We start from the raw sequence: 27549 nt of genomic DNA, 5'->3' as shown, positions 1-27549 counted from the left end.
ACAATCTAACGTTTGATTTAGAGGAAAAAAAAAAAAAATCAAGTCTGATTGCTGATTTTTATTTTATTTTAGATTTTCATATGGGATTTTTTCCCCACTTTTTTTTTTTTTTTTTTTGTGAAACCAAAGCCAGCTAGACCAAATTACACAGACATAAATAATATAAATAGGCATGTGACACACATTCTCATCTATTACTTTCTTTAAAGCACTTAATAAACACATATCAAGTTGCCCACAATTAAGGCAACTTATTTTCTGGACGTCAAGAAGAGCGAGGTTGCCCATGAGACAACCGTCTGCAATTCCCAGGTTTTAAAAAAACAATGTAAAAGTGTTCTGATAAGACAATAGAACTACACTTTTCATATTCTGTCCAGAACTAGAAGTATTAAAATTTTTGCCATTCATTTTTATAGAATAGAAAGTGCAAGACAAGACCACCAACCTAAAGAAAAAAAATTAAAACAACATAACTGGTCATCAAAGAAGAAAATGATCCTTTAAGCCAATTAAATACCCCCATATTATAACTATTTTACAGCAAAAAAAATGTGTCTAAGAAAACACCAAAGCATTATTGAATCTGATAAAGAGTAATGGTAAACAACAAAACAAAACAAAAATCCGCAAATTATTGTATACATGTGGTCAAGTCATTTCATAATCATCTTCATAATAAGAATGGCCAGTGCAAAAAAAAAAAAAAGGATGGTGTTTTACAAAGCAATGCATCACAAAAAAAAAAAAAAAAAAAAGATTCAACAGCCAAGTTATTAATCTTATCGGCAAGTGCATTTGGTCGCGATCATCTCCTCATACTCCTTGTAGGCAATGGATCCGTCGTTCTCAATGGTCAAAACACTTAAGGGGTTGTATTCTGAGGGAACACATGAAGGTCTTGGCACAGAGGAGTCTAGCTTCTCGTAAATGATGTTTTGAACCATGGTGTGCATGGGTGACCCATAGATATATCCCACAGCCCTAGGACAAAATCCCTTACAGTACCTCGGATTGTACTTGTGAGGCGCTATGATCCAGTGGTCCAGTTTGAGCTGATTGAAGCTCACTCTGAAATCATACAGGTCGCAGTCATCTGTCGGAAAGTCATACATGGGAACGAGTTTGGGCATGCTGGTTTCCATTCTCGCGTGAGGCGAATTGGTGCTCTTTAGGGTTCCTCGTCGCTTTCGTGAAGTTGACTCCCACAACGTGGACTTTCTATCCCAGTGGTTTGACGTCAGATCCACCATCCTACCTTGCGTGGCTCTTCTCTGGTACGCGATCTCGCTGGTGTCGTTTAGGTACAAAAGAAGGGACGGAGATCTGTGAGTTAGCTCAACCGGGCTCTTATGAATCTGGCCTCCAGATCTTGGGATCATATCTTCAACGCAGGTCAAGTTGATCAGCAGATGGATGTCCTTCTTATGGGCCTGAATGAGAGGACGGAGGAAGGAGGTCACGTCGACCTCCACCCAGCGGCGACGGACCCGTCTCTCGGTGTGGACGCGGAAGCTGAGAAGGGGGACCGACTGCTGGGTGATGAGATGATGAGAACACATCTGATCCTTCGAGGGTTTCTGTTCCTTTACATCGAGATAGCAGAGCGATGTGAACGGGGTGATGTGGTTGTGGTCGAAAGAGTACAGCAGGACTGACTTCAGTAACTGCTCCTGAGTCCTCACTCGATTCAGACTGTAGGAAATATCCTGCATGAAGAATTCTGACAAGATAACACATGCCGTTGAGGAACACATCCTTCTCTTGACCACAGTTTTACTGTGTTTATGTAGAAATATAAATAGTGATGAAATGCAATATATTAACTGTCACAGATGTATATTTACTGAGTAATCCACTATTTTGTAGAGGGGGGTCAAAATGACCATTCACCTGAGATTTGGAGCCAAATTATAGGGGTGTAAAAATGTCTTTAGAAAGATGGCAGCATCATTATTTTATTTTCATACAGAGATTGGTAGATCTATTAATAAAATCTGTTGACTTTAGCAATCTTTGTTTCATTATATGCCAATGGTGACAGTTCGAAAATGGGGAAAAAACACTTCTTGTGTGTTTATGCCTCAAGTTTGCAGGCCTGTAACTCAAGAAGTATTAAAGATATCTTAATATCCTTTCAGATTCTGGTTCTTAACTAACTTTTCTTTTGGTATCTTCATTTTAAAGGCCCTCGATGGTTCATTCCCAGAGATATGGAGATCTTAATGCGGCTCCATGAGTAAATTGGTCAATTTGTCATTTTGATCCTCCTTTACAAAATAGTGGATTACTCAGTAAATATACATCTGTGACATTTAATATTTTGGCTTTAATCACTATTTATGTTTGTCTTTCTACAGAAAAAATATTAACAAAATCAAAAAAATATTATAGAAACTTGTAACAGAGGGCAACATTCTGGTTCTGGAAGTAAAAGTCCCATGCACTTTCTCCATAAAGAAACTGATTTGTAACAATAACAAAGTTTACTCAACATATAAACATAAAATGTTCACCTAAAGATTCTGTCATCATTACTCACGTTCATGTCATTCCGAACTTACGTACATCTTTTTAAAAAAACCAACAAAGACATTTTTATTGAAACCTGAGATATTTCTGTTCCTCAACCGAAACTTTGACACTTAAAAACAGAACGTAAAAGAAATCTATATGAATCGAGTGGGTTAGGAGAACGAAGGACTTATGGCATGTAGATGAGTAAATGATGACATTATTTTCATTTTTAGGTGAACTATCACTTTCAGCAAACAGGACTTTGGGTCCACCAATGAGAGAAGGCGTTGTCACCATAGAAGTCAAATCAGTTTCCTTACTAAGTTTAGATATTTGTATTTGACTATTTTGCAATAAATGTAAAATCAATGTTGCCAAGTCCATGGTTTTCCCACGGAACTGGGCTACTTTAACACTGTTGCTGCGGGTTGAAGCAATCCCAAATAACATGATATTTAGCCCCTGGAATGCGAATTTTACAAGGGGAACCCCGCCAAAAAACGTGGATTTTACCCCCAGAACACAGGTTTTGACGGGTTTTGTTGTGAAAACCTGGCAACCCTCGCCGCGAATTGAAGCGACCCCAAATAACATGATATTTAGTCCCTGGAATGTGAATTTTACAAGGGGAACCCCACCAAAAATGCGGATTTTACCCCCGTAACGCAAATGGGCTAGTTTTGAGTAGCAATTGGGTGGGTTTTGTTGTGAAAACCTGGCAACTCTGGCCGCGGGTTGTTTTTCATGTCCGCGGGTTGATATTTAGACCCTGTAATGCAAATTTTACAAGGGGAACCCTGCCAAAAAAAAAAAAAAGGATTTTACCCCCCCGGAACGCAATTTTTTCCGGGAGACCCCCCTGAAACGCATTTGGGCTGGTTTTGAGTGTCAATTTGATGGGTTTTGTTGTAAAAAAAAACCTGGCAAACCGGGCTGCAAATTGAAGCGACCCCAAATAACATGATATTTAGTCCCTGGAATGCAAATTTTACAAGGGGAACCCCGCCAAAACCAGGGATTTTACCCCCGGAACGTGACTGGGCTAGTTTTGAGTAGCTTTGATTGGGCGGGTTTTGTTGTGAAAACCTGGCAACCCTGTATAAAATAATTTTACTTAAAAGTCTACAAATCAATAGTTCTATACAGTACCATCATTTTTTGTTCATCTTTTGCAGTGCTTTATGGGATGCATACTGTAGTTAAATACGTTTTTGCCTCAAACAAAGGAAATAATATCTTGTAGCCTAGTTTGTTTTGGTTCATGCTTATATATATATATATATATATATATATGTTTTTTTTTTTTTTTTTTTTTTGCATTTGAATAAATTTATCCTAAAGCATGTAACAACGTGAGTTCCGGGTTCATAAAGCAACTGCATCTATTCAAACAGTTTGTAAACATATCTGATCCAACTATGAGACACACACCTCGGTTTTGCTCGAGACACTCCTCCCGAGGCGTGATCAGACGCGCAGTGTTGTACAGGTGAGAGGCCTCGTGACTCCTGTCCGGTTTGGATGATAGTTTATACAGCCTCTTCATGTAACGCACATATCTGGAGTCAGGTTTGGCTCGTGGTGGGAATTCTCCCCATGGATTCTGCTCTGACAAAGCTTTCAGCAAAGGGCTCAGGATATTACCATGGTGAAGGGAAACGTCAGGTTCCACAGACTCGTTTTCAAAGTTGTAGCATGATGTAAATGACAGGCAGATGACCGCGAGAACCAAAACGGTTCTGGATAGGAAACAACGCGCACCATATTTAAAAAGCGGCGTCGCCATAATAAATAAAGTGCGTTTATTTAAGAACAGTCCGGAGAAGACTTCAGAGTCTTCGGCCAAACCTCACTTCCGGCGCCCTTACTGACGGACAGGTGTGCGCAATCACGGCGAATTTTTGCCACCAAAGACGGTATAGGTGTCCACAAACTGTATCAAGTAAGATTTATTTTGGACTCGCTGTCGATGAGTTTGATCAGGTCTACATAATTGAAGCTCAAGTTAGGATTTTATGCCGAATAGAGCGAGTTCGTCTAACAACAGAAATAGGGCTTTTTGCAAACATGTCAGTAACTAGCGTCACGAGGACACAATTCTTCCCAACATAAATTATCATACATATTTATAGCCTGTTCTTCTGAGCATCAATGCTCTGATTCTGCAGTCACTTCACTAGGCTACATTACATTTAATGTCCCAAACTCCCAATAGCCTTAATATATTGGGCAAAATATTAAATTGGTGCTTTAAAGATGGAAAATATTAGTATTTTTGGTCACACTAAAGTCCCTTTAAGACAAGTCATTTCACTCGGCGGCCATCTTAGAAACGCCTCTCGGGCATCCAAGTGCAGCGCCTATCTTTTTGAATGGGGAAACATCTCCAAAACTGTTCCCTAAGCTTCCGATTAAATTAGATTAAAAAACACCAATGAAATCTGACAACAACAGTCTCATAAAGTTTGTTTGTTATAGTGCTTAAAAAAGCTTGTTTTTCACGCTAGACCAGCCAATGCGCATTCGCAGTCATGAGCGCGAGTCTGAGAACGTTGGCTGTTTCTATAGCAACCGGAGCTTCTAATGGCAGTGATGTGATGACTTTACTAATCAACGATTGGCTCTTTCACTTAGAAGGTGGGGCTTATTCGCCATATTGGGCGTTGCACTTTCTCCCATTCAGATGTAATAGTAGTGCACCGTCTTAGCGCCAGATAAACAAGCGCGCCGCCATCTTTATAATATTGTCTTTGAACTTCCGTTTTTGCGGTAGCTCTGTACATTTCAGTGACATTGGTGGCAAAGAATAATTAGCTGGTGAAGTGGATTTGCTTGTTATAGAATTAATGAAAGTTATTGTGAGCATTGTAATGTTTATAGCAGTTGTCTTAACAAATGTCAGTAGACCGGGAAGATTTTAAAACAAGCATAAATATATAAGATCGCTGTGGAAATACAAACCGGAAGACAAAGAGTGCAGCGCTGAAAAGGGGCAGGGCTGCATAAGGTCTATATAAAATCTTTGATTGTGTTTTATTGGGTCAGTGTTTTCATCCTGAGCATTGTTACAGTAAATATGTGAATTTTAGGGGGATTTTTTATTTTTGGGTGAACTGTCCCTTTAACAGTGCATTCAACTGAAGCTTAAGAATGTTGGAGTTTTGGCATCACAAACTTTACATCATTCTGAATTTTACCTCAGTTGGTTTTTAAAACAAAAACACCAGGAAACAATGACTTTCAATTGTGCCTATTTTTTTCTTTAATTTGCCATTTAATTTGAAGGGATACCGTGGAACTGTATTCTTCCTCAGCCAAATAAGTTGTGACATATAAGCAGTCCCATCCTGGAGGTTGAACAATGACCCTATAAATTAGGCAGCAAAACACAAAGAACTATTATTTTGCTTTCTCTAACACAGAGATACCGACTGCCTACAATTGTGACAGATTGACAATAATACAACTAAGAATTAAAATGCATCTAAAACAACTCTTACATTTATTTACATAAATTATTAATATCAATAATCAAAGAAACAATTTTGTGCTTAAGATATACTAATTTTAGTCAGAATGTGCGGTTTAAGTGCTCAAATTTGGCTCAGGATAGCTTTGAACCCAAAAGGATCTACTTTCTGAAGCGACCTTGACCTCACAGTTGAACGAGAGCAGCTCTGAGAGACGAGGGCACTGACATCATCACAGATCACTGCACACCAGTCAAAAGCCTCTGAATGAAGTTATGCTAAGCTCCAGCGCCCATGAAATCATGCCTGAATCGCTGCCTGACAAAGGCCTCATTATATTTTCCAGACTGTTTCTTACACTCATAAATTCCCGGTTAAAACTGTTTTTTTTTTTCTCACACATTATAATCAGTAATGTGGTAATTTGCATAAAGTTTGACCTAATTTTGCCAAGGCCTATCGCAGACCTGAGCTAGAGTTTATCTCTTCAGTATTACACAGACGTCGCATCAAGCGTAACATGAGTTGAAGGACGACATGCCGACATCCCACACAGAGGCCTCTCTCCCTTCACTCAATGACACGAGTGTTTCTCCAGGCATTATGCACAGCACAACAATCAGATATGAACGATGACAGAGTTACTGTTTGAGGCAAACTAGAAAATTCTCTCGCAAGTCACACGGTGACATTATTTGTATGACAATTAAGCATATTTTCCCCCAAATTTGCATTACAAAGACATTTTATGTTTTATTTATTTTGTAATTCCGAATATTTTCAATAATGATTCACAATACACTAAAAATGTTGGGTTGTTTCAAAAAAAAATATTTGACCCAAATTTGGGTTGAAAAACGAGCAAATATTTCATATTGGTCCATATTTGACCCAAATTTGGGTTGAAAAACGGGCAAATATTTAATATTTGTCCGTATTTGACCCAAATGTTGGTTGAAAATTGAGCAAATATTTAATATTTGTCCATATTTGACCCAAATTTGGGTTAAAAAACGGGCAAATATTTAATATTTGTCCATATTTGACCCAAATTTGGGTTGAAAAACTCATTTTTTTAGAGTGTAGACTTAAAAATATTGTAATAAAGTTGTTTCCTTCAATTCAGCATTAATTAATTAACTTTAAATGTTTTTGTTTGTTTTTTGCATTAACAGTAATGAGAATTTTTGAGGAATTACAATTTTTATTAAGAAATTATATTTTGAGTTATGTTTTTTGGTAACACTTTATTTTGATGGTCCCCTTTAGACTTTTATTCTGTTGATTATAAGTAATGTTTCACCTACATTAGAGTATCACTAGTGTACTACACAGTACACTCTCATTAGAGTATTATTTGAGGATTATACAGTGTTCGACTCCTAACCAAATGCGATGTGATAAGATTCTAGCGACAAGCAGTTTGTCTGTCCACACCAGACGCGATGCGACAAAATCAAATACCACAGCCAATCAGAAGAGCATGGGGGCGGGCTCTCTTGGGAAGCACACTGAGGTCACAATGAAATGGATGAGTACATGATTTGACCGTTTGAATGTTCTAGTGACCTTTTATTTATTTTCATGATCCGAGGTGAATTGTCAATGGTTAACGTTACTTTCAGTACAGCTACAAAGTTGAGAACACAAAATGATACTCAAACGGATATTAGACGCTTTTTACTGTGTTGTTGTTCCAGGCATAGAAAAAGTTTCCATGTAGTTGCACAGTTACTTATAGTCAACAGAATGTCTAAAGGGGACCATCAAAATTAAGGGCCCTATTTTAACGATCTAAGCACATGGCGCAGGTGCATTTAGGGCGTGTCTGAATCCTCTTTTGCTAGTTCAACGATGGGAAAAAATGGTCAGCGCATGGTCTAAAAGGTTGTACCTAGTCTCTTAATGAGTCATGGGTGTGTTTTGGGCGTAACCTGCAATAAACCAATCAGTGTCATCTCCCATTCCCTTAAAAGCCAGTTGCGCTTGCACCATGATGGAGTCGCTATTTACATGGCGGAATTTGCAAGCGGAAAGACTAAACGCTTCTCCAGAGAGGAATCCTTTTATTTTTTGATATTTAAAAATATTTGTGTGCACCCGCCTTTAGGCGAATATTACTAACACACCCTTTAAATAACAAAAATAGTGCGCCATTGACTTTAGAGCAGGTTTCGGTTGGTCAATGGCGCAGTCGTTCTCAGTTTCCTCAAAATAGCAACACGCCAACAATGCACCTGAACACACCTCGTTTTCAGACCAGCACACCCATGGGCGAACAGATGGGCGCGAGTGCATTTGCTATTTAAACAACGTGGCGCAGGACGTGAAAATGATAACTGCGTCGGGCTGAAACTAGCAAAAAACACTTCGGTGTCGCATTGCGCCAGGTGTATGATGGGGCCCAAAGTGTTCCTTGTCATTTTTGGGGGTAAAATATGACCTAAACACGTTCTTAACCCTTTCAGTTGTGTTAGTATATTAAATTATTTTCTTATGTACTAACCTCATTAACAAATATAAATAGCAGTCGAGTGCACAGCTGTCACTGTACAGTTACCAATTAAAAAGTACACAAACTAAACATACAATAAAGTCTATTTCTTGTGAGAGGTTATCTTTCAAGTTGGGATATTTCATCGTAGCAGTTTACGATTAAGTGCAATGCTCTTTCTCTCTAATGAAATGGAAGCTTGGTCGACGTCTGTATTTCTTTTTATGTCCAGCGACGTGGGGTTGAAATAGTTTACTCAGAGTGTTGAATCTTCTATGGAGGTTCTGGTCATCCTTCAAATAATTCCCAGCATCCTGCTGCAGACAGCGAGGGTCTCCGAGCATCTTTCTGATTTCAGTCGACACATCTTGACTTAGATAACGGTAGGGTTTTTTACCGCTGTTATCCCGTATGTTAGTGCTGGCACCATATTCACACACCAGCAGTGAACACACACGTTCACGGCTGTGAATGGCGGCGATGTGGAGAGGTGTGTACCCGTCGTAAGACTTGGCATTAACATCGATCCCTGCACCGCTCTGTCTTGAAACATCAATGACTTTACACACCATTTCACCGTTTCCGCTTTTAGCGGCCCAGTGCAGGATTGTGAATCCAGACATGAAATTCCTCTTCTCTACCAGATGAGGGTCTTGCAGCAGGAGGCTGTAGATCTGACGCCAGCTTCCTGTTGCGGATTTCACAAGCCACTCATGCTCCATTGATCCCAACGGAATTACATCTGAGTCATTACCACCAGGTTTGGTGATTTTGCTACACCTTCGCAGTTGCGGTGAACCCTGTGCCTCTAGCTCCTTTCGTTTGGCCCTCAGAGACCTGTATGGAAAACCTTCTCCAGCAAAACAGCTCTGATATGCAGTTGTTTTGACTTTCATAGTCATTGGAGACGGCGGTTCGGCATCTGCTGTTAGTGTTTTGAGGCGTGTTTTCCCATTTTCATCATTTTGCGACTCACATTGTGGAGATTTTATGGCCACAAGAGCGAAAACAGACCCACTTCTAGCATCACTTGTCACACTGAGCACTCTTGCTGTCAAAGACTCTACATTATAGTCAGGTCTTCCAGCATCTTTTCCACTTGTACTGCTATTACTCACAGTTTGGGTGGAGCAATGACAATAATTGTTATTAATAATATCCACATTCTCTATTTCGCTGGAATCACGCGCGGGTTTACTACTACTACATGGCGATTTTAAGTCGAATGAACTGTTATCCAGTGTAATTTTTTCACCTGTGGTTCCTTGGTACTTTTTCTTCACAGCCACGTACTTTACGTCATCGACTTGTTTGACCACGGCGACGTTGTTGACCAGTCGTTTGAAAAGGTCTCTGTTTCGTTTCTTTTCCGCGGGGTCGCTGGAGTTTATGAGTCCTTTGAACTTGCTCACAAGCTCCGAGTTTTTCACTTTTCCCCCGTGCTCCAATAAAAAGGTTAAGATCATTTCTTGAGTCAAAGCCATTTTGTGTTTTGTTTAGTTGTTATGAGAGATGTTTCAACAACAACCTGCTGTTTCCGGTTATCCTCCGAAATCCGCGTGCCTCCCTCTTTATCCAAGACTAGCACATGAACGCGCGATGAATGAAGGATGCGGCGCTGCGCGTGCACTGCGGAGAGTAGCGAAGTTCACGCGCTGCACCTTTAAAGACAGTTGAATGTCGATCACCACATTTTATAATTTATAAACCTCTGTCCAAACAAACGTATCTGCTAAAGTCATTAAATAGCCTAAATAAATAATAATTTAAAAAAAAATTTATTTAATAATTCGAAATAATTACGCCAACAATTAAACAACGCCATCTTATGCGAAGTCAACACTCTAAAACATGCTAGGTGAACATTTAAGCAATTTAATAAATGTTTATTGTTTACTCATTAAACGTATTCATATATGTTCATTTATTAAATATATTAATAAATGTTAATTTCCAACATATTTTGGGTTCATTTTAAGTGAGCAATACAGTAATTTTTAAATAGTAGTTGAGTTAAATAAAACTATCCAGCAGGTTGGTCAAACATTTAACCCAACCGCTGGGTTTGTCCATTTTCAACCCAACTTGGGTTGTTTTTAACCCAGCATTTTTTTAGAGAGAAGAATATTGTGGTTTTCATGTCATCTTCTGGTTAGTTTATTTTTATCAACATTTATTTTGAGACAGAAACATTCAACTTTTGAATGTTACCATGTTTTTACCATGCTATTACTTCATTTACCCTCTTTTTATTCTTAAAAAAAAAAAGAGAAATTCTTTGAAATTTCAAATTTCTTAAGAACTACATGAAAAACCAGTGTGATGCAACAACAACAAAAAAAATTATATCAATATTCGTGAGAATTTTTATTTGAATCCGTATCATTAGATTACATTTATATGAACATATAATATGAGAATGACCATCTCCACTGACTTCAGTGGATTTAATTAAATTAATTACATGCTTTAACTCATGACTGCTTAGAACAGTCTAGATTTGTTCTTTTTCTAACAAAACAACATCTATATTACTCTGAAATGTTTTCAAGCAAAATATGTTCATTTTACTTGCATAAATATTTACTTTAATATTGAAAAATTATGATGATAAACAGCTCGAGTCTCTTCATGTTGCAGTGGTTCATCAATAGGTGGCAGCAAAGTGAAATGTGGAAACACTCTTTCCTTTTGCAAATTTAGACTATTTGGTCTGTGAACTTTTGCTCTACAAACACATTAAAGGGGATCAATTAAGCCCCTTTACAAGATGTAATATAAGTCTCTGGTGTCTCCAGAATGTGTCTGTGAAGTTTCAGCTCAAAATACACCACAGATCATTTATTATAGCTTGTCAAATTTGCCCCTATTTGGGTGTGAGCAAAAACATGCCATTTTTGTGTGTCCCTTTAAATGCAAATGAGCTGCTGCTCCCCGCCCCCTTTTCCAGAAGAGGGCGGAGCTTTAACAGCTCACACTTCGGTTGCTCAACAACAACAAAGCTGGAGAATCTCACGCAGCCAAAATGACGAAAGTGTTCAGCCTTACATTGTTCAAACCAGAGTCGACACTGATGGAGTGGATAAATTTATGTAGTTGCTGTGGAGTTGATTCAACTCATCCACTAGCATGTGCCGTCATGTTAATCTTTTGTGCAAATCCAGCGTTGAATTGACCCTCGTTTGTGAAGCAGTCCGGCGTAAAATGACGGCATGACAACAACACTCTACTACAACAACTCTTCCTCTTCTCTAAAGCAGCCCAACATGGCCTCATCCCCTTTGTTGTGTGTTCTCGGGGGCGGGGTTTATGTAAAATTTAGGGTTTGTGATGTCACTAACCCAGGATAGAAGCTCGTTGTAGTCCCTACCAGCCGTTTGTTGTAGTCCTTAAAAAGAAAATATCTCCTTTGCATTGAACTTTGAGCGTCGTAACTTTGCAGATGTTGTTTATGATCAAACAGCAACATTACACACTAACTAAAGTTAAAAAAGTGAAATCATAATCAACCACCTCTTTAAGACATTAATTTTAGAATCATTGTGTTCATGCGTGAGCATGTTTATAAACAAAAGCAGCACCAGTGGGAGGGTAAAAATGTGTGTGTGTGTGTGAGAGAGAGTGTAGGAAAAGAGGTTAAATGTATTTTACAGAAGTAATTTGAGACAAATCTAACAAATAGTGGAAAAAAGCATAATATTTTGTGTAAAGCCAGATTTCACAGTTCAACACAAAAGGTGTAACAATTTAGTTTAAATGGTTATATCTCACATTTTTTGTTAAAGAAAATCAGGGAATAAATCATTGATGTGTATATGTGAACAGTGAGCTACAAAAAAGGACTCATATCAGCATCACTATTGTGATGAGAGTAACAAACAATTCAAGGAATGAAACAAGGAGACTGTCTAAAGAAACTGGAGAGAACACATACAGATGCGTGCCATTTCTGACTGATATTTAAGAGATTATCAGATGGAAATATTACACTTTACTTTGATTTTGTTTTGTCGCTAATGCGACCGAAACTTTAGAAATCCAAAATTGCCATCTAGTTTGACAGAATTCTTATTTTTTATGTGCGAGCAAGTGCACATTTTTATGTAAATCAACAATCACACTGGAAAAAGGACTTAATGAATGTTGGCTAATTGAAAACTGGCTGTTTATTAAGAGAATATGATGCAAAACTACAATAAGAATTGTCCCAGAGAACATTTACTGAAACAATCGACAGCATAAATCACAATTTCAGCATGTTCACATTGTCAACTCGAACACATTTGGCAAAAACAAGCAACAGCTAATCTCGAGTGCACTTGTTTCGTTTAAAGACTGCATTTCTTAATTGACCTTGAATAATACAGTAACAAAACTTCCTCTGAATAACTTTTTTTTTAATTATTTTAGATCATTTTCATTAAGTATTTTGAAAGCTCAGAATGTCAGTAATATATTTCAGTAACCTGATTCAGGCTGTGTAGTGACATGTTATCTGTTAAGGGCTTAAATGCACAAACGGCCGTGCTCCGCTAATAAAATGTCAGTCTCGGTTCAGACAGAGCATTAGGTTTTAAAACAAAGTCAAGCTAGCAAAAAACAATACATTTAAAAGCGCAAGAGCACATTTAAATATAGCAAAGGCAGCTCAAGTGTTACAAACAATAAAAAAAAATGAGTATGCTGAACATCCTACGGTTTTCTTGGTTACTAACTTGTGGCCCGATCATTCCTGATTACGAACGACGGTTCACCAATCCTTGGAACACTGCTTTCTTTGGAATGTACTGCGCGCAGCCGAAACGGCCTTAGAAAATAGAGTTCATTTGTTCACGTTTAAAAGAAATCTTCACATTCCTTCATGTCAGACAAAAACTACATAAAATGCTATAAATAAATGTTGTAATAAATATCCACTTAATCATTACCATTAAACACAATAAATCCCTCTTAAATTGTCATTTTCACAAAAATAAATTTGATTTAAAACTTTTTGAAGACAATCTGCGGAGTAGCTGCTTTTACTCATATGGATTGTCATCATAAAATGGCCGACTCAGTGTAAACAGAGACTGTCAGAAAGCCTCGTGTTATAGCGATGCACAATCAAAGCGTCAATTCATGCCGCATCACAGTGAGAGCACAACTGTGGTCATATTCATGAGGAACCTGATTGAATGTTGGACTTGGACACAGATCCTGCTCGTCTACAGGCACTGAGGTAAAGCAAGGCGCCGGAGAGCCTCAAACGATCTCTTCGTCGCAGTGAGCGTCCCCCACCAGCAGAGAGTGCTTGTCGGGCTCGCTGAGGGCCATGCTGTTCATCGAGTGTTTGTCCGAGCGGAGCGAGTTGATGGAGGCCCGGCTGTAGTTGACGATGCGGTCCAGCAGGCTGAGTTTGGGCGAGGACCGACGCAGCTCTCCCATGCCGATGTGAACGCTGACATCTGATAGGCTGCTTTGTTTTCTCATCACGCCCAGTCGTCTTTCTAGTTTCTCAGCAGTGGGTTTAGTGTAACTGCAGGAAAAGGACATGAGTGTCATATTATCTTAAAGTGTTGTTTTTGGGCTCTACTAGACTGAATGTTGATTATTTTCCTCATATTCTCCATTGTTCAGCTCCTCTCTTCCCAGTCTGTCAGTAACGCTCTGTTTAGTTCCTGTGTCTATGAAGCCCCTCCTTCTTAAAAAGCACAATGTGCTCTGATTGGTCGGCTGGAGCAGTGTGTTGTGATTGGTGTTTGGGAAATGTCCCGCCCCTTACCATAACCGCCAGTTTCAACACACTACTAACTAACTCAACCAGGCCCCGCCCCTTTATTCTGCGTTTTAATTATTTAAATGAGGAATAATGTGACGTGTTCGTTCCCGGAGGAAAACTCAAGACTACAATGGACGCATTTTAGAAAGTTTGCAGAGCTTTTTCATGCTCAAACAGCAACATTACACACTAAAGAAAGATGAAAATCTAAACAAGCATAATAGATTCTCTTTAAAACATGTTTTAACAGGTTGCTAACATGAATTAGCATGTTGCTAGCATGTTTTACCACGTTGCTAGCATGAATGAGCATGTTTCTAACATGTTTTAACACGTTGCTAGCATGAATGAGCATGTTTCTAACATGTTTTACTACATTGCTAACATGAATTACCATGTTGCTAACATGTTGTTAGCATGAATTAACATGTTTTAGCACATTGAAACCTTTTTTAAACATGTTGATAGCATGAATTAACATGTTGCTAACATTTTTTAGGATGTTGCCAACATGTTTTACATGTTAATAACATGAATTTGCATGTTGTTAACATGTTTTAAAACATTGCTGGCATGTTTTAACATGTTGATAACATGAATTAACATTTTGCTAACATGATTTAACATGTTAGCATTTTTAAGATGTTACTAATATGTTTTAACATGTTGCTAACATGTTTTAGGGTGCTGCTAGCATGAATTAACATGTTGCTAGCCTGATTTAACATGTTGCTAGCATCTTTTACACTTTGCTAACATGTTGTTAACAGGAATTAACATGTTTTAGCATGTTGATATGTTTTAACATGTTGATAGCATGAATTAACATGTTGGTAACATGACTTAACATGTTGCTAACATTTGTAAGATGTTTTTAGCATTTTTTAACATGTTGATAACATGTTTTAAGGTGCTGCTAGCATGTTTTAACATGCTGCTAACATGAATTAGCCTGTTGCTAGCATGTTTTACCACGTTGCTGGCATGAATTAACATGTTGCTAACCTGATTTAACATGTTGCTATCATGTTGTTATCATGAATTAACATGTTAACATGTTTTAGCACATCGATAGCATGTTTTAACATGTTGATAACATGAATTAACATGTTGCTAGGATTTTTTAGGATGTTGCCAACCTGTTTTAGCATGTTGACAGCATGAATTAACATGTTGTTAGCATGTTTTGGCACATTGCTTGCATATGATATCTGAACAAACTCCTCTATAAAAGCCTTCAGAATACAGATAGGAATAAAAATGTAAACTTTAGTGCAAGCGCTAGTGAAGTTAAAACTCATTTTGAGAAAACTGCCTTTGAAAATATGGATTGTAATTGAACTCTGTGCGCACATAGGAAAAAAAAAATGTTTTCTTTCCACTTGGCTAGTTTTTGCCTGTAGTGTCTTGCCTTAAAACTGCATCAAAATAATTTACCCTGTTACTAATGTATGCGAAATGAGGTTTACCATTTGAGTAGAAGCGAGGACAGCACTACAGACACTGATGAGGCAGCCATCGCAGCAGAGCCCATCCAGGGCTGCAGCACCAAACCCACAGGCATAAACACACCTGCAGACAACAAACTCAGTCAATAACACACACATTGCTTAACAGCATTAGGGGCACAAATCCCATGTTTTTTACACTTTGTTTACTTTACTTGGTATGTTTGACAAACTATTATCCAACATAATATTTACCTACAATGATAAGTCGCTAGTTTTAAACACATCAAATGTCTACAAACTAACACTGGTACAATTACTGTTTATTGCAGGAAAATAATCACACAAATCATAACTTCTTAAACATGTCCCAAGTTTTGCTATCAGGGGAAAAAAAATGTAAACGTAAACAAAAGTAAATTTCAAAATCTTACTGACCCCAAACTTTTGAACAGTAGTGCAAAACGAATAGAAAATAAAATAGCTGATTTAATATTTAGTTCAACACGATCACCATTTTCTACAGATTACCAGAAAATGCACATTTTTTCACCTTTTCCAGGCCCTATTTTGTACCTTATTTGAGAAAAGTGCCATTAATAATGTTTTATCTAGTAGTGTTGTCTGGTTTAGTTGCTCTCACCTGCAGCAATGGGAATCCCCACAAGATTGTAGATTAGTGCAAATACAAAGTTGATTCTGATTCTTTTTACAGTCTTCTTAGAAAGGTCGATACTCGCAACAACGTCAAGAAGATCATTCTGTTTAAAACAAAGAATTGGTTAGATGAATCAAAAAGTCTGTGACATCTCGAGTTGAACACAAATCTAGGTTTTTAGCTTGAGGCAACAAACAATATAATGCTGTAACATATGTAACTCCGCCATCACAGTGTTCATACCCTGATTAGCACCACGTCGGCAGCCTCAATAGCCACATCTGTGCCGGTGCCTATCGCAATGCCAACGTCTGCCATGGCCAGTGCGGGGGAGTCATTCACTCCATCGCCAACCATGGCTACGCGTTTTCCCGCCTGCTGGAGCTGCTCAACTTTCGCCACCTTGTGAGACGGCAAGACCTCTGCAAACACCTTCCTGATGCCCACCTGGAACAAAAGAAGCACAGCTGTTAAATTCACTGCTGCACGAGGACAACTATTATTCAAGGGAGTATTAAAGGGTTCTTTACTTGTGCAGCGATAGCTCGAGCTGTTTTACTGTTGTCTCCGGTCATCAGCACGACCTCCAGCCCCATTGCTGTAAGCGTGTGGACGGCCAGCTCGGCCTCAGGCTTCACTGTGTCTGCTATGGCCACCATGGCACAAAGCTCATCTGAGAATAAAACAGAACAGCACACATGCTCAAAATAAACACTGTGCACTATTTGACAACGTCACTTTTATTTGTTTATTATGTAGTTATATTTGAATTCATTTGCAATTAATTAACCTCCATTCCAATTAAAAACCACATTAAATTGTGTACAAAGCATTTGTTTTTTCCTGTGTTGACATATTCACTTTTGTAAAAGGAAGGTATCAATGCTTGTCTTTTTTAAAACAGACAACAGCCTTTAATTTTTGTCAAAGCCTGGGAAAACTACAGTCTGTTCCGAGGACAAACGCAACTAGATTGAAAAGTTTGTAGACAACCTTTGATGTTTGCTTGACAAAGCCGTATGAAAGTTTGAAAGTTTTATTAAAGCTTTAAATTTAGTGGAAAGAGACAGAAAGACATTGCTAGGATGAATTAACATGTTTTCACACATTGTTAACATGAATTAGCATGTCTTAACATGTTGCTACCATGTTTTACCACATTGCTAGCATGAGTTACTATGTTGCTACCATGTTTTACCACATTGCTAACATGATTTAACATGTTGCTAACACCTTTTAACATGTTGCTACCATGTTTTACCACATTGCTAACATGAATTAGCATGTTGTTTACACGTTTTAACATGTTGCTAACATGTTTTAACATTGATAACATGAATTAACATGTTAACATGTTTTAACATGTTGATAACAAATTAGCATGTTGTTAGCATGTTTTAACACATTGCTAACATAAGCACATTGCTGTCATGAATTAGCATGTTGTTAACATGTTTTAACAAATTTCTAGCAAGTTTGACACATTGCTAATATGTTTTAATATGTTACAGGCATGAATTAACATGTTGCTACCATGTTTTAGCCCTTTGCTAACACATTTTAACATGTTGCTAGCATGAATTAGCATTTAGCAAGCATTTTTTAACATGTATAGCATGAATTAGCATGTTGCTAACATGTTTTAGTATGTTGATGGCATGAATTAACATTGTTAGCATGTTTTAACATGTTGCTAACATGTTTTAACACATTGCTAGCATATATAAGCATGTTGCTGTCATGAATTAGCATGTCGTTACCATGTTTTAACCCTTTGTTAGCACATTTTAACATGTTGCTAGCATGAATTGGCATTTTGCTATAATTTTTTAACATGTAGATAGCATGAATTAACATGTTGTTAACATGTTTTAGTATGTTGATAGCATGAATTAACATGTCCTAGGATAGTCGTTAAACTTTGCTAGTGATAGCTTAAATAATCTTAAGTCTTACTGTGCAAAAGTTTTGACCCCCTCAATGAAAGTCTATGGGACTTTTCATTGTTTTGATCGTCCATTTAATGAAAACCGTGAGTCGGATCAGTTAGAAAAGATACAGCACACCGATTCAGACAGTCTGAAGGTCTGAGCTGAGTTTGGTGGTTGTAGATTAAAAGCCCTAGGAGGAGTTACTGTTTAAAATGTAGTCTCAGAAGATGAAGAATAAGCTTAAATAGTGGATCAGCATGTTGTCTTTGTCAAGCCAAAATAATAACTGAACTGAAGTATTTTATATAGATATGTCTGCACTATTGCTCTTAAAAGGTGCATCTCAAAATCTGAAGTAGTTTTACAAACAGCCTTGCTCTTAGAGCTTTCTTGTTGAAGCACCTAGAGATCAAAGTCTGGCTGAAATTAATAATGCGGCCTCACTCACTGTCCACAGCCACCAGAACTGCAGTGCGTCCTCTCTTCTCGTGCTCCGTCATGGCTTCATCAACATCTGCTCGCACCTGCAGCGCGTTCCTCCTCATCCACTCTCTGTTTCCTATCAGCACAGTGTACGAGGCCGTCTGGACTATAGCTGAAACAACACAACACAACCATTAGACTCTTGTAATGTTAACATCTTCATAAATGTATGTCCTTTTTGAAGCTTGAAAGCTTCAGTCCATGTCCCATGTCATACAAAGTCATACAGGTTTGGGTGAGTAACATGATGGCGAGTACATTTTTATTTTTGGGTGAACGATTCCTTTAAAATGTCTCTGTAAAGTGCTTTTTGTTATGCAGATATTAGCTTTCATGTAGCGTGTTATACAGCTGTAGAGCAGGCAGGGGTTTAGAGAGACTGAATCCTTTATCGAACCGTTTCAGAACGTTTTGACCTTCAAAGCATATAAACCTGTTGTAGGAGACTAAAAAAAACAAAATAGCATAATAGGACACTAAGGCAAATAAGCTGACAAGCACACAAATAAAAGTACAGTTTCGAATGATGTCTTACTCTTATCTGTATGACCATTAATGACGGAGTATTTTAAGTTGTTTTAAGGAAACAATTCAAGTGATCGCGCAGGCGCCTCATGCGCACACACACACAATCTCAGTTCTAGCGTTGCTAACTTGACATCACAACCTGTTCATTATCAAAATAAAATACAGTCAAACATATAAAAAGTTACACTGCCCAATTTAAACAGTCCGCTGTACAATCTGTGGCGTTCAGCGTGAGCACCGCCCCACTGTGGTGTTATGCCAAGCATATTTCTGCATGATATATCGGCTACCATATCAGTATTGGCCGATATATGTTCATTTTAAATGTTATCGTTATCGGTCTGATAAGAAAATATGGCCGATATATTAAGATTTATCAGTTAATGGTTAACCAGTTAGTTGTGAGCATCCCTACTGTCACGTGACACTCACTGAGAGGCTGTGGGTCCATGATGAGCGGGTGGTCATTGCTGTGGGCTCTAGTGTCACTGATCTGAATCAAGACAGCATTGCGCTGGTTCTCCTCACTGTCGCTGTCCTCTCTCTTCAGCAAGTTCTCTGTGTTGCTGACCAGACACCTGATCCCACAACCTGGCACAGCTTGAAAATCTGTACAGGTGCCAAGTGACTCCGTACCCAACTCCTGAACACAGAAGAGCCGTCGTCAATCCAGATGCCAAATAAAGACTCTCATGCAATTCAGAGGAGCATTTGAGCACCAATACGAGGACTGATGTTTATACCCAAAAACAAGCTGTACTTAAAAATATGGCACTGAGAGCAGGTGGTCAGATTGCGAAGATTCTCTTATGCACACCAAAATATCATTGTGAAATATTATTACAATTTAAAAGAACTGTTTTCTATGTTGATATATTGTAAACTGTAATTTATATCCAGTGATCAAAGCTGAATTTTCAGCATCATTACTCCAGTCTTCAGTGTCACATGATCCTTCAGAAATCATTCTAATATGATGATTTGCTGCTCAAGAAACACTTATGATCGTTATCAATGTTGAAAACAGTTGTGCTGCTTCATATTTCTGTGAAAACTGAGATTTTTTTTTAGGTTTCTTTGAATAGAAAGTTAAAAAGAACAGCATTTATTTGAAATAGAAATATTTCGTAACAGCTTACTGGCCCCAAACTTTTGAAAGATAGTGTAAAGTGGTTTAAATATATAATTTATCAGAAATTATGGTCAGAATTATTGGCACCCTTGGTAAATATGATCAAAGATGACTATAAAAATAAATCTGCATTGTTTATCCTTTTGATCTTTAATTCATAAAATTAGCAAAAAACTAACCTTTCATTGAAGGAAAAGAATTGAAAGTGGGGGGAAAAAAATCACATTATGAAATAAATGTTTTTCTCCACGTTGGCCACAATTATTGGCACCCTTTTATTCAATACTTTTTGCAACCTCATTTTGCCAAGATAACAGCTCTGAGTCTTCACCTATAATGCCTGATGAGTTTGGAGAACACCTGACAAGAGATCAGAGATCATTCCTCATACAGAATCTCTCCAGATCCTTCAGATTCCCAGATCCATGTTGGTGCTTCTTCTCTTCAGTTCACTCCACTCATTTTCTTTAGTGTTCAGGTCAGGGGACTGGGATGGTCATGGCATTTTATCTGTTGGTATTTGATAGAATCCATGATGCCATGTATCTGAACAAGATGTCCAGGACCTCCAGCAGAAAAATAGGCCCACAACATTAAAGATCCAGCAGTATATTTAACCGTGGGCATGGGGTACTTTTTATCCATGTGTGCACCAAACCCATCTGGTGGGTTTGCTGCCAAAAAGCTCTTGTTTTAGTTTCATCTGACCATAGAAGACGGTCCCATTTGAAGTTCCAGTCTTGCCTGACAACTGAATATGCTGGAGATTGTTTCTGGATGAGAGCAGAGGATTTTTCTTGAAACCCTCCCGAACAACTTGTGGGGATATAGGTGCTGTTTGATCATTTTTTTTTTAGGCTTTCTTAGACTCAAGACTCAACTAATCTCTGCAATTCTCCAGCTGTGATCCTTGGAGAGTCTTTGTCCACTCAAACTTTCCTCATCACTGCGCATTAGGATGATTTAGACACACGTCCTCTTCCACGCAGATTTGTAACATCTTTAGTTGATTGGAACTTCTTAATTATTGCCCTGATGGTGGAAATGGGGATTTTCAATGCTTTAGCTATTTTCTTACAGCCACTTTCTATTTTGTGAAGCTCAACAATCTTTTGCTGCACATCAGAACTATATTCTTTGGTTTTACTCATTGTGATGAATGATTACTGGAATTTGGCCTTTGTGTTTCCTCATGTTTATACTCTTGTGGAACAGGAAGTCATGGCTGGACAATTTCATGCTCCTAGTCACCCTGGTGTGCTAAAAAAAAATCTAAATATGAATGGGAATACACTTCAGAGATATTTACTCATAAAAAATTCTAGGGGTGCCAATAATTGTGGCCAACATGTTTTGGAGAAAAACATTTATTTCATAATGTGATTTTCCCCCCACTTTCAATTCTTTTCCTTCAATGAAAGGTTATATTTTTGCTAATTTTATGAATTAAAGATCAAAAGGATAAACAATGCAGATTTATTTTTATAGTCATCTTTGATCATATTTACCAAGGGTGCCAATAATTCTGACCACTACGGTATATATATATATATATATATATATATATATATATATATATATACATATATATATACACACACACACACACTTTATATTTAAATATATTTCGGTTTAAATATATAACTTCTTCACTTTTTTCTAATATTTTTAAACTTACTATATATATATATATACTTTGGTATATAACTTTTAGATAACTTTTGGTATGATTCACATCTAATGCAGACACACTTTTTATAATGACAATTATTGCTTAAAATGTACTGTAATTTTTAAACAAAAAGATCAAATAAATTTTCTTGTTCCTAAATGTTATTTAAATGTTCTTATTTACACTTAAGTTCAAGTTATTTGACAACAGTTTGAAAAATAAAATGATTGTCAGTGTTACGTACATTGCTATACGTTTTTATTAATCATCTATAATTAATACAAATTAAATTAATTGTTTTAAAAAGTATTTATGGCTTTTCTGCTTTCGTAAATGATGCTGTACAGCCAGTGCATTTTATTATTTTATTTTAATGTGTAACTCAATGTGACTTGTAAACCCCACCACAGCCTGCAAGTAAAGAAACACGCCAGTAAGTCAAACGGACCTGTTTGCAGTATTTGGTGATGGCAGCACCCAGCGGATGTTCACTGTTATTCTCAGCGGTGCCAATGATCGCCAGCAGTTTAGAGCGTGGCATCCGATTCCCTTCAGCCAGCATCTTCACCTGGACCACTTTGGGAGCTCCGTATGTAATGGTGCCGGTTTTATCAAACACCACAGACTGAATCTAAAAGAGCAGGCAGATTTATAAATCTATATACTGTAGCTACACACCAACAACAATATTGAAATCTGTAGACCGGAGCTTCTCTGACCTTGTGTGCCATCTCTAACGGCTCTCCTCCCTTGATGAGGATCCCATTCTGCGCTCCCACCCCTGTTCCCACCATTACCGCCGTGGGGGTGGCGAGACCCAGCGAGCAGGGGCAGGCGATGCAGAGGACAGTGATGGAGGCCTGGAAGGCGAAGCGGATGACGGCCTCTGTCTCAGAGATGCTCTTATCATAACCCTGCAGAGAGACATCCACCATTTTAGTGTGCTTAAAAAGACCTGATTAAACCCTCCAGTATGAATAGTTTAAAAAGGGACATATCATAGAAAACAGGATTTTCAATCTGCCATGTAAACACACTCTAATATTCACAAAACAAAGCTTATTGAGACCTAAAGAAACCATGAATAACATTATAAGTGGACTTTAGAAGAAAAATAAAATGCTACAAAAGTGTATTTTGGAAGGATTTGAGGAACCCTAGAAGACGGGCTTCACTCACAGGGAAATACTTTTCCACAAGTGGAAAGTTCACAAAGCCGATCGCAATCCAGGCTACGAGAGTCAGGAAGGAGACCGCAACGATGAACGGGACAAAGTAGCCACTGATCTTATCTGCAAACTGCTGGATGGGAGCCTGAGATTGGAAAGTTAAAAAAAAAAAAGGTTATATAGGCCAAAGGTGAGGTTAGATAAGCTGATGCAATATACTATACTATATATATATATACACTATACTATATATATATATATATATATATATATATACACACACTATACTATATATATATATATATATATATATATATATATATATATATATATATGGTTTGGTGTGTAATGGTGTGTATTTTTTATCCAGTACACTGGATAAAATTATATATATATAAAGGAGCAAAAAAAAATAAGGAAGCATTCATCTGTGATAATCTGAAAATTCAGAAGCTGTTATTATCAAAAGACGATGATATGATAGCAGAAGCTGAGCTGACAGACGCACCTTTGAAGTCTGTGCTTCCTCCACCAGTTTGACGATCTGAGAGAGGGTGGTGTCTGTGCCCACATGAGTGGCTTTGATCAGCAGAGAGCCGTTCTGATTGATAGAGCCTGCGATAACGGTGCTCCCCGGCTTCTTAGTGACAGGCATGGCTTCACCTACACCACAAGACCACATCTTTAGACCACCACATTTCAGTGACTGCACAAATTGAAAAATGAAGGGAAGAAACATTACACTGAAATATATATTTTTTTCCCCTAAAGAACATGCGAGAGGTGTTTTGCTCATGCTAGGGGGATTGTGGGTGGTTGGATTGCTCAGCCATTGCTATGTGGTTACCTACTGGCCCGAGTCAAAAGAGCACACCATCATATGTGATTCTGATCATTAGACAAGGCTTGGCTCCCTCAAAAGCCTATGGGAATTTTATTATCCACTGAGAAGTCACACTGAAAATTAGGGATTTGAAATTAATTGAATCTCGGAATCGGAAAAACAAAATGCATTCAAAATTAAGTAAGAAATGACTCCCATGAAAATAGTTGTGACCATGTGAATAATTGATTACACCACTAGGTGGCGCTGTCTCAAAACTTCTCAGGCTCCTTCAGGGCATCATTCTGATGACCCATACCGAGTTTCCTAATGATATGCCAATGCATTAAAAAAAATACAGAATTTTGCTACAAAATGCAAAATGGCCGATATGGTAAAATTGGATATCATTTGACTCGGCATGCTGCCCTATATCTAACAAGATCGTTTGGAAGTTATAGCCATTTTTGCTATCTCCGGACCACTAGGTGGCGTTATGCCGAAACGCAGCATGTCACCTCAGGTCATGTACCAAGTTTGGTCTGAATACACTATAGCCTCGCGTCCAATTCGGCATGTTCTTTGAATTTGTTTGCGCTTTATTCGAGAATGTTTGTGTTTTTATCAAAAAGCTTTTGATAACTTTTTGCCAACATAGTCTGATTGATTTTCATGAAAATTGGAGCAACTGTCTAAGAGGAGTTTCAAAAAGTAGGTTTTTTGAAAGTTTCATGACGGAAAATGGTGTCATAGGGTGCAATCGAATCGTATTTTTATTTCTAACCCTGTATGGTTCAAAAGTTATTTGCGTAAACATGAGTGAAACTTGTGGTGGCGCTAGAGAGTTAAATCTAGAGACACCAAATTTGCTGTAGTTAATGTTAGGGCTGCCGTAGACTCCCAGAGCAGAAGAAGAATAATAAGAACAGCAATAGCTATAATAGATGCCATCACACCTCTGGTGCTTGGCCCCTTATAATTCTCATTCAAATTTTTATGCTGCTAATATCATTTAGAGTGAAAAACCTCACCAAATGCAAAAGAGAAGTATTTTCACTAGTGATCTCAGACTTCTGGACGTCACTATATATAGAATACACAACAATCATCCTGCCTCCTTTTATTTCAGTAATGAGAAAATTGCCCTGTCGAACCCGTAATGAGAGACTCGTCTGCCATGGAGTGTCCTTCAATTACTCGGCCATCCACTGGAAACTTCCCTCCAGGCACAACCTTCACAACATCTCCTCTCTGCACCAGCTCAACATCCACCTGCTCCTCACTGAGAGAGAGGGATAACACAACACAAGGTCATATGTGGAAGTCAGCCAGATGTAATTTCTGTTGAAAGCAAATACAAACTACACAGTCGCACAAACCTTAACACAGACATATCATCATTCAGTGTAACAACGGTGGCCTCTGTCGCCTGTAAAGACATCAGCTTGGACAGAGCCTCAGAAGTCTTACTCTGCGATTAAAGACAAAACAACATCAACATTAGTGCAGAACGATGCAGGAAATTCAAGTCCCCTTATTATGCTCTTTTAAAGGCTCATAATTTTGTTTTGGAGGTTTTCTACAACATGTTTACAGGCATCCAAGGTCAAAAAACACTTTAATTTGCTCATAATATACACTGCAGCATCAGCTCTTTTCTTACAGTGTCTGAAACGGTTCAATAAAGGATTCAGTCTCTCTAAACTAGTGTTGTCAAAATGAAGTGAGTTAACGCATGCAAATGTTTCAGTTTAGCGCGTTAAAAATATTTAATGCAATTAACGCAGCATCGGTTTTTCGTCATCCTTTAGCTAGCGTTACATTATATGATCACACTAGCATTCATTCAAGTGCTATTAAACCATTCAAGCATGAAAAAAGAACTTAAAGGGTTAGTTCACCCAAAAATGAAAATAATGTCATTTATTATTCACCATCATGCCGTTCAACACCCGTAAATTAAGATATTTTTGTTGAAATCCGATGGCTCAGTGAGGCCTGCATAGCCAGCAATGACATTTTCTCTCTCAAGATCCATTAATGTACTAAAAACATATTTAAATCAGTTCATGTGAGTACAGTGGTTCAATATTAATATTATAAAATGACGAGAATATTTTTGGCGTGCCAAAAAAAACAAAATAACGACTTATATAGTGATGGCCGATTTCAAAACACTGCTTCATGAAGCTTCGGAGTGTTATGAATCAGCGTGTCAAATCAGCGGTTCGGAGCGCCAAAGTCACGTGATTTCAGCAGTTTGGCGGTTTGACGTGCGATCCGAATCATGATTCGATATGCTGATTCATAACGCTCCGAAGCTTCCTGAAGCAGTGTTTTGAAATCGGCCATCACTATATAGGTCGTTATTTTGTTTTTTTGGCGCACCAAAAATATTCTCGTCACTTTATAATCTTAATATTGAACCACTGTACTCACATGAACTGATATAAATATGTTTTTAGTACATTAATGGATCTTGAGAGAAGGAAATGTCATTGCTGGCTATGCAGGCCTCACGGAGCCATCGGATTTCATCAAAAATATCTTAATTTGTGTTCTTACGGGTGTGGAACGGCATGAGAGTGAGTAATAAATTACATTATTTTCATTTTTGGGTGAACTAACCCTTTAAATCTGTACTCAAATGGACAAAAACACACAAACGTACACCAAAATGCCAGCTTTGTCAAGTATCCTTGTCTTAAATGAGTGAAATAAAGTCTTAAATGACCGTAAAGAGTTGCGAGGACATCGGATGTGTGTCAGACCTACGTCATGTGCGTCGGCTCTTAAAGTGACAGCAGCCTAATAAACCTGCTGCTGTGATGTAATCAAAGAACAAAATACAAAGAGAAAATCACTCACTGCTCTTGACTGATTAACTTTTATAGCTTTAATAAGGATTATTCTATATTTATTTTATAATTTATGCTGTCTTTATGTTGTTTCTACATTAATTTGGAGATTAAATCTGAAATTATTACAATATAAAAATATTAGGGCTGTCGTTTTAACGCGTTAATTAGATTAAATAATTATGGTAAAAAAATAATGTTAAATTTATTAACGCATTTAACGCACTTGCCCCGCTCCAGACCTACGTAGGTCATCTGATATTTTATGGGGCAAAAAAATGCCCCTGTATGAGTTTGTGTCTCATATTTACATTATATGATACAGATAGCTATATCACATGAGTAACAAGCGCAATATCACACAACTACTGTTTTTCTGTCCAGAATAGACCGAGTGCAAATGGGATACTGATTTTATTCAACAGTCCAATAAATCAGAAGTTAATATTGTGTTATTTTGCACACAATATTGTCTGTTTTGCTTAATTTTGACAACGAAAATATAAAGATGAAGCAGAACTGTTTGTCTCCGAGCAACACACAGCGGCGCTTCATTTCTAATTACGTGTTTCGAACGAATCGAGTGAACCAATGATTCAATGGAC

The 27549-nt window shown here is 37.9% G+C and overlaps 3 protein-coding genes across 4 annotated transcripts in view; all 3 read right to left on the bottom strand.

Annotated features, from left to right (window-relative positions):
• Positions 1 to 49: 49 nt before the first annotated feature.
• gdf9 (growth differentiation factor 9) lies at positions 50 to 4307 on the bottom strand. Of its 2 annotated transcripts, XM_051859896.1 has the most exons (2): positions 3949 to 4307; positions 50 to 1723 (listed from the first exon to the last, which is right to left on the bottom strand). In XM_051859896.1, the coding sequence occupies exons 1-2, from the start codon at positions 4301 to 4303 to the stop codon at positions 783 to 785; spliced, it is 1296 nt and encodes a 431-aa protein (XP_051715856.1). In that variant the 5' UTR covers positions 4304 to 4307; the 3' UTR covers positions 50 to 782. The 2 variants fall into 2 exon arrangements, with proteins under 2 accessions (XP_051715856.1, XP_051715857.1); XM_051859897.1 differs by lacking the exon at positions 3949 to 4307 and having other exon boundaries at positions 50 to 3932.
• Positions 4308 to 8642: 4335 nt separating this feature from the next.
• sowahab (sosondowah ankyrin repeat domain family member Ab) lies at positions 8643 to 10073 on the bottom strand. The gene has a single exon (XM_051859895.1). It carries the CDS (start codon positions 9963 to 9965, stop codon positions 8643 to 8645), a length of 1323 nt encoding a protein of 440 aa, XP_051715855.1. The 5' UTR covers positions 9966 to 10073.
• Positions 10074 to 12629: 2556 nt separating this feature from the next.
• atp7a (ATPase copper transporting alpha) overlaps positions 12630 to 27549 on the bottom strand; it is a 29358-nt gene continuing 14438 nt past the window's right edge. Inside the window, exons 11-23 of the mRNA XM_051859759.1 lie at positions 25466 to 25557; positions 25241 to 25368; positions 23772 to 23926; positions 23274 to 23408; positions 22814 to 23008; positions 22543 to 22725; positions 19723 to 19933; positions 18728 to 18874; positions 16879 to 17021; positions 16592 to 16795; positions 16334 to 16451; positions 15712 to 15814; positions 12630 to 13999 (exon numbers count right to left, since the gene is read on the bottom strand). Of these exons, the coding sequence (XP_051715719.1) occupies positions 13726 to 13999; positions 15712 to 15814; positions 16334 to 16451; positions 16592 to 16795; positions 16879 to 17021; positions 18728 to 18874; positions 19723 to 19933; positions 22543 to 22725; positions 22814 to 23008; positions 23274 to 23408; positions 23772 to 23926; positions 25241 to 25368; positions 25466 to 25557 (2088 nt within the window). The 3' untranslated portion in view covers positions 12630 to 13725. The remainder of the gene's footprint in view (positions 14000 to 15711; positions 15815 to 16333; positions 16452 to 16591; positions 16796 to 16878; positions 17022 to 18727; positions 18875 to 19722; positions 19934 to 22542; positions 22726 to 22813; positions 23009 to 23273; positions 23409 to 23771; positions 23927 to 25240; positions 25369 to 25465; positions 25558 to 27549) is intronic.

Source organism: Ctenopharyngodon idella, chromosome 14, assembly GCF_019924925.1.
Source record: "Ctenopharyngodon idella isolate HZGC_01 chromosome 14, HZGC01, whole genome shotgun sequence".
Lineage (NCBI taxonomy): Eukaryota > Metazoa > Chordata > Actinopteri > Cypriniformes > Xenocyprididae > Ctenopharyngodon > Ctenopharyngodon idella.
This window is presented reverse-complemented; position numbering and strand designations above follow the sequence as displayed.

Excerpts from the sequence above, each read along its gene's own strand:
- gdf9 (XM_051859896.1), bottom strand. The coding sequence starts at position 4,303 with ATGGCGACGCCGCTTTTTAAATATGGTGCGCGTTGTTTCCTATCCAGA. Across the intron at positions 1,724-3,948 it reads GTGTCTCGAGCAAAACCGAG|AATTCTTCATGCAGGATATT; the intron begins GTGTGTGTCTCA and ends TTATCTTGTCAG.
- sowahab (XM_051859895.1), bottom strand. The coding sequence starts at position 9,965 with ATGGCTTTGACTCAAGAAATGATCTTAACCTTTTTATTGGAGCACGGG.